This window comes from Nylanderia fulva, unplaced genomic scaffold (genome assembly GCF_048542155.1).
Source record: "Nylanderia fulva isolate GAGA-0341 unplaced genomic scaffold, ASM4854215v1 Scaffold659, whole genome shotgun sequence".
NCBI lineage: Eukaryota > Metazoa > Arthropoda > Insecta > Hymenoptera > Formicidae > Nylanderia > Nylanderia fulva.
Genome location: NW_028190763.1, coordinates 40,597 through 47,538, shown reverse-complemented (window position 1 = coordinate 47,538; position 6,942 = coordinate 40,597). Strand labels below are relative to the sequence as shown.

The window sequence follows — 6,942 nt, the reverse complement described above, 5'->3', positions numbered from 1 at the left end:
CATATTTTTAATTGAACGACACAGATTGATACAATGCAGTATGTGATATGTCGACGTTGACAACGACACGATATCGATATTTAAAAAAATAATAAACATAATATTTAAATATTAATATTAGAACATAATATTTAAACAAATTTATTTGGATACTCTTATTCAAATCATCGTTGAAACAGTTGTCTACATAATTCGTCTCTGAGATCGCGACCATGTCGATCATCATCCGGATCTTCATTTCTATCTGCTGCTGGGACATTATGTAACAATACCTGCGCATTTATATCAGCATGGTTGTCGACTTCAGGTTCTTCCATGTGTTGCAAATCATCCAAGTCAGCCAAATTGTGAAGAACGCAGCAAGCGAAGATGAATTTGACGATAAATTGCATATTCCTCAACTTGAGGAAATATAACTGTCTGAAACGTTGTTTCAGTATTCCAAATCCATGCTCAACTGAAATTCTGCATTGACTGTGTATACGATTAAAATTTCTTTGGGCCTGTGTCAAATGTCCATTATCCCGATATGGAGTAATTAATTGGAGAAGGCATGGATATGCAGCATCTCCAAGAAGTATGCTTCCATCTAAAATAAAAGCATGTATATTTAAAATTAACAGCTAAGGCTAAGGCTGCTTTTTGATATTCATTCTGCTAGTTGAAAATCTATATTTTATATTATGTACTACAGATTTATAATACTGGCAGTAAATATCAAAACGTAGCCTATGAAAACATTTACAGTGAAGTATATATTTTAATCATAAATCTTACAGATATAGCAATGCATAGTCAACCACATCTACATACATAGAAATATTGAAAAATGTTTCTTTTTTTAATCTCCTCCGGATTTTCGAATACAGAAACTGTTGACGCATGTCATAAATTTGTATAATCAATAGACTCTTATATTAATCGCTCGTATATCAACGGAAAGGTTCGATCGTTCGAACCGACACACGACAACATTATCGACCTTGTTCACCATCCCATGTGATAAGAGTCACGCTGTCACGTGTACATTTTATTTACTCCTATTCTTTCGTCGCTCCGATTCACCGAAACAAACATCCGATCCCGAGAAAGAGGGGATTCCGTGACGAAAACTCGGAACGCTCCCGAAAACCGAGAATCAGATCTCTGCGAACCGTGCTATCGATCAGCTGCAAATACAAGTAAACATATGTTCGTTGCTGTAATCACTTTCCTCTCGGAGCGAGCCTTCACGAGGCTGTACAAGCCACCAGTCGATCAACAATAATTTGAATTAGAGCGACGCCGTCGCGCCTACTGATATCGACAACATTTTTTGGTCCTTCGAGCCGGATCGCTAACGAGAGAAGACGACAAGTCGTGAAGTACATCATCCAATTACATTTTGGCTGACTTTGATCACGACCTACGTTGTTTAACGCAGCAGCCGCCATTCCAATAATGGCTACCACCGCAAAGCTTTTGGAGCAACAGCTCGACCTTGTTAGATCGGTTGCAAATGCCGTATCTAATTTCAAAAAACTCGGCCACGCCAAGATGACGTCCACCAGTGGCTGCAAACCGGATGGAACGCGTCAAGGAACAGTTCCGGGAGATTCGCGTCAACAACGCCAAGCTGTTAGTCCTCGCCGAGGCCGCTACGAAGACCACGCATCGATACTTCACCGAGGAGCTGTATCAACAAGCCGAGGTCCAGATGGATGCTGCCCTTGACTACCTGGCCGAATTTGCCATACCTCCCATTGCCGCCCCGCACATCAACATCATGGACGCTTCGAAACGCAAGTACCGATTATCATCATGGTCCGCGCCCGGTCTCGCGTTTACCGCGAATCGAATTACCGAAATTTGACGGCTCTTTCGAGCGATGGGAAACGTTCCGCGATAGATTTAAAGCAATGGTAATTGACGATCCGATTTTAACAAATGTAGAACGCCTGCATTACTTATGTTCAATCGTTACCGGAACGGCCAGCACTTCGCTGAGTCACTTAGCAGTCACCGATGCGAATTTCGAAGTCGCGTGGCAAATCTTATCGTCGCGCTTTGAAAATCAACGTCGAATCGTCAACTCCCATCTTCAAATTTTATTCTCGTTACCGTCGGCAACGCATGAAACCGCGAAAGAGTTGCAGACTCTGCGTGACACCACCAATACCACCGTACAAGCGCTGAAAAATCTAAAACGTCCCGTCGATACGTGGGACGATGTTCTCGTGTTCCTCGTTTCGCAAAAACTCGACAAAGCTTCGAGAAAAGCGTGGGAATTAAAAATGAGCGAATCGCAAAATTTACCGTCCTATTCTCAACTCGACAAATTTTTAGAGTCTCGCATTCGCGCGTTCGAAGTTATCGCCCCGACGAAAAACATCGAGTCAGCCGAGACTACCTCGTCAAAAATTAAATCGGCCAAATCCGTAGCATCACATACAACGGCCGTGAAGTTCGAATGCCCGGTCTGTAAGGGCCATCATCGTTTATTTCAATGTACACAATTTGCCGCTTATACGCCGGAGCGCCGTTTCGAATTTATTAAATCGAACCGCCGTTGTTATAATTGTTTCGCGGCAAACCATGCGTTAAAGGATTGCACCAACAAGCATCGTTGTCGAGAATGTAAGCAAAAGCATCACACTCTCCTTCACCTTGGAAACCACGCAAAGTTACCGTATGCTGAATCGTCACATTCAAAAGAAGAGACGAAAAAAGACCAAGACAAAAACGTTGTCGCTCTTACCCTAACACGTTCAATGCCAGCTATTCCCGCCGTTCTGCTCGCTACAGCGCGCGTCCGCGTACATTCCGCGCACGGTCGCTTCATTCCCGCTCGCGCGCTTATCGATCCAGGATCGGCTGTGACACTCATTACGGAGAATCTTGCGCAATTACTCCGTCTTCCTCGAGTAAAGCAAAATTTAAGCGTTACTGGCGTTGGTCAAACAAAAACTTCCGCACGCTACGCAGCAAATATCAAAATTAGTCCCGTAAAAAGTAACAATCCCGCGTATTCGACGACGGCTTTAATATTGTGTTCGCTCGCGGAATACGTGCCACCTCCCGTTGCGTCTCACACTAAGTGGACGCACCTCGACGCCCTCGAATTAGCCGATCCTGATTTCCTGAGTCCTACGCCAATCGATATAATAATTGGAGCCGATATGTATGGAAATATTCATCGCGACGGTTCACACAAGGGAACACCACACGAACCGTTCGCGCAGAATACCGCGTTCGGCTGGATTCTTTCGGGTCCTACCGTCGAAACCTGCCCCCGCAATTCCGTACCCGCATCTCCTACTAACATTTCACCTAATCTTGAGCATACCTTAAAACAGTTCTGGGAACTCGAAGATATCCCAGCCCGCGTTCATCCGAGTCCGGAAGACACCCAATGTGAGGAGCATTTTGTGACGACTCACTACCGCACCATGGAAGGACGCTACGTCGTGCGTCTTCCCTTTAGAAATGGCCCGCCTCGCGACCTTGGAGACTCTCGATTCGCCGCGTTGAAGAGTCTCGAACGGCTCGAACGTCGTTTTCGAACCGACCCATCGTTAGCAACGGAATACACCGCATTCCTTACCGAGTACGCAAACCTAGGTCATATGACTAAGATAAATCCTACCGAATTTCCCGCCCAAGCTCCCGCGTACTACATTCCACACCGTGCCGTGATCCGTGAACATAGCAATACAACCAGACTTCGTGTTGTGTTTAACGCGTCGTGCAACACCGCCACCGGCAAATCATTAAATAGCGCTCTTCATGTAGGAGCAAAATTGCAAATCGATCTAGTAGCGGTCGTCCTCCAATGGCGACAACCTCGATTTGCACTATCAGCGGACATCGCCAAAATGTATAGGCAGATTTTAGTACACCCTCTCGATACGAAGTATCAATGCCTCTTAAGGCGATCGTCTCCGACGGCTCAGGTCGACGAATACCGACTTCTTACCGTCACTTACGGCACCGCCGCTGCCCCATTCTTGGCCTTGCAAATCTTACGGCAATTAGCCGAGGACGAAGGCTCACAGTTTCCGCTCGCGGTACCGGTTCTATTACAGCAAACGTACGTCGACGACTGTACTTTCGGCGCCGACGACCTTGAAACTGCCAAACAAACACGAGATCAGTTAATTTCGTTGCTATCTCAAGGCTGTTTTCGTTTGCGTAAGTGGGCGAGCAATTGCCCTACGCTCCTTGAAGATCTCGATCCTTCCGACCATGGACTCGCAACCAACAAAGATTTGCACGATCACGATTCCATTAAAATTCTCGGAGTTACCTGGAAACCGGAACACGATATCTTCACCTTTCAAGTTTCGAATTTAATAACAGTCGCGAAAACTAAGCGCGGAATATTATCAGTCATCGCGCAACTCTTCGACCCACTCGGGTGGGTAGCTCCCGTTATCGTAACCGCGAAAATTTTCCTGCAGCATCTCTGGTTGACGAAGTCTGATTGGGATGACGAGCTTCCCGCCGAGATGTTGCGCGAATGGGAAACATTTCAATTGACGTTGCCTCTCCTTGAGCAGTTAACTATTCCGCGCTGGACGCAGTATCATCCGAACAACAGAATTGAATTACACGGATTCGCAGACGCCTCCACGCGAGCGTATGCGGCAGCGCTTTACCTCCGTGTCATTTCGGGCGACGGTTGCATTACCAATACTCTGATCCTCGCTAAGTCTAAAGTCGCGCCGCTCAAAACCATTAGCGTCCCGCGTTTGGAGCTTTGCGCTGCGCTCCTACTAGCACAACTCATAGATTTCGCTCGTTCTGCTCTTCACCTTCCCGATATCGATTATTGGTGTTGGAGCGATTCCATGGTCGTCCTCGCTTGGATACGTCAAAGTCCCTCGCGGTGGAAGACGTTTGTCGCGAATAGAGTCTCAAAAATGCAACAGCTTCTTCCCAATGGAAAATGGAATCACGTGCCCACGCACGACAACCCCGCAGATTGCGCATCTCGCGGTACCGACCCTGCCTCTCTTATTAATCACCAACTTTGGTGGCACGGCCCACCATGGTTATCACATTCGTCCGATCAATGGCCAGTCATATCCGACATCCCGGCAACGCATAGTGAATTACGCGATTCAAAAGCTTGCGCGACATGCTCGGTAAACCATTGGGAGCTTGAATCCCGATTTTCCTCGTGGCCGAAATTACTGCGCGTCACCGCGTATATCCTTCGTTTCGTTCGCAACGCTCGTACCCAGACGAAAACACAATGCACTGCCTCTCACTCGCACCCGCATGCTCTCCGGTCCGATGAGCTGGTCGCCGCTCATAATTTTTGGATTCGACGGATTCAACTCAATCTATTTGCTGACGACATAGCTCGCCTAAAACAACTACGTTGCGTCTCAAAAACTAGTCCATTAGCTTCGCTTTCTCCTTACATAGACAGGGACAGCTTGTTACGCGTTCGAGACCGATTAAAGCACGCAAGCCTGTCAGATGACGCTAAACATCCGCTAATTTTAAAATCACATCCATTGGTCCACCTCCTTATCAAACAGATTCATGTTGCGGCCCTACACGCCGGTCCGCAACTCACACTCACGCTCCTGCGACAACAGTATTGGCTAATTCGCGCTCGCGCCACTGTGCGTACCGTCCTCTACCAATGTATTGTGTGCACACGGGAGAATGCACGCATGCCCGAACAGCTTATGGGCGACCTGCCGGATTTCCGCGTGAACCCGACTTCACGCGCCTTTAATCATACCGGCGTCGATTACGCGGGTCCGTTACTAGTGCGTACGACTAAAGGTCGTGGTCATAAAGCCCAAAAAGCTTACCTCGCAATTTTTGTATGCATGACCACGAAAGCACTGCACCTAGACGCAGTATCGGATTATACTACCGCGTCGTTCCTTGCCGCGTATCATCGTTTTACCGCACGTCGTGGCATTCCGCATGCAATGTACTCCGATCACGGTACCACGTTTCAAGGTGCCGATCAAGAGCTTACGGCCTCCTTCCATGCAGCCACGCGTGATCCAGCATTTCAAAATTACATAGCTCAAGAAAATACTGCATGGCATTTCATACCTCCCGCTGCGCCGCATTTCGGAGGCCTATGGGAGGCTGCCGTACGCTCTGTGAAACATCACATTAAACGCGCTATTGGAACGCACACCTTAACGTTCGAAGAGATAACCACATTACTATGCCGTATCGAACTTTTCTTAAATTCTCGTCCCATCGCTTCCGTGTCCGACGCTTTAGACGATTATACCGCTCTGACTCCGGGTCATTTTTTGATCGGCGCATCCTTAAGCTCGATCCCGGAGCCGAGCTTACTCGAACTCGCCGAAAATCGTTTATCTCGCTGGCAACTAGTGCAGCAATTAAGCGAACGCGTCTGGAAGGCATGGAAAGATACGTATTTGAATACCTTACAACAACGCCCTAAATGGCGTTCTGTACAAACTCTAGCCACACCCGGTAGATTAGTCTTACTTCGCGATCCACTTGCCCCTCCAAGTCGATGGAAGCTTGGGCGTATAGTTAAATGCCATCCAGGCAGCGATCGGCTCGTTCGAGTCGTTACTGTTAAAACGGCTGAATCCGAGTTCAAGCGCCCCATTACAAAACTTTGTTTTCTTCCGGTCGACATCAACAATGATAGCGAACATCATTCCGCCATGGCGGGCGGCATTGGATTGTAACTGTCCGATTGAATATTGTAAATTTACGTTAAATTTCATTGACCGCAAATATTGTATTCATATCGAATGTCAATCACATTCGAGGCGGACGGTATGTTGACGCATATCATAAATTTGTATAATCAATAGACTCTTATATTAATCGCTCGTATATCAACGGAAAGGTTCGATCGTTCGAACCGACACACGACAACATTATCGACCTTGTTCACCATCCCATGTGATAAGAGTCACGCTGTCACGTGTACATTTTATTTAC

At 47.0% G+C, this 6,942-nt stretch overlaps 1 protein-coding gene across 1 annotated transcript; it reads left to right on the top strand.

Annotated features, from left to right (window-relative positions):
* The first annotated feature begins 1,898 nt into the window (after positions 1–1,898).
* LOC146720598 (uncharacterized) lies at positions 1,899–6,683 on the top strand. Its single transcript, XM_085488225.1, has one exon. It carries the CDS (start codon positions 1,899–1,901, stop codon positions 6,681–6,683), a length of 4,785 nt encoding a protein of 1,594 aa, XP_085344351.1.
* Positions 6,684–6,942: the final 259 nt, after the last annotated feature.

Bases quoted from the DNA above. Each gene is read 5' to 3' on its own strand.
- LOC146720598 (XM_085488225.1), top strand. From the start codon at position 1,899: ATGGTAATTGACGATCCGATTTTAACAAATGTAGAACGCCTGCATTAC.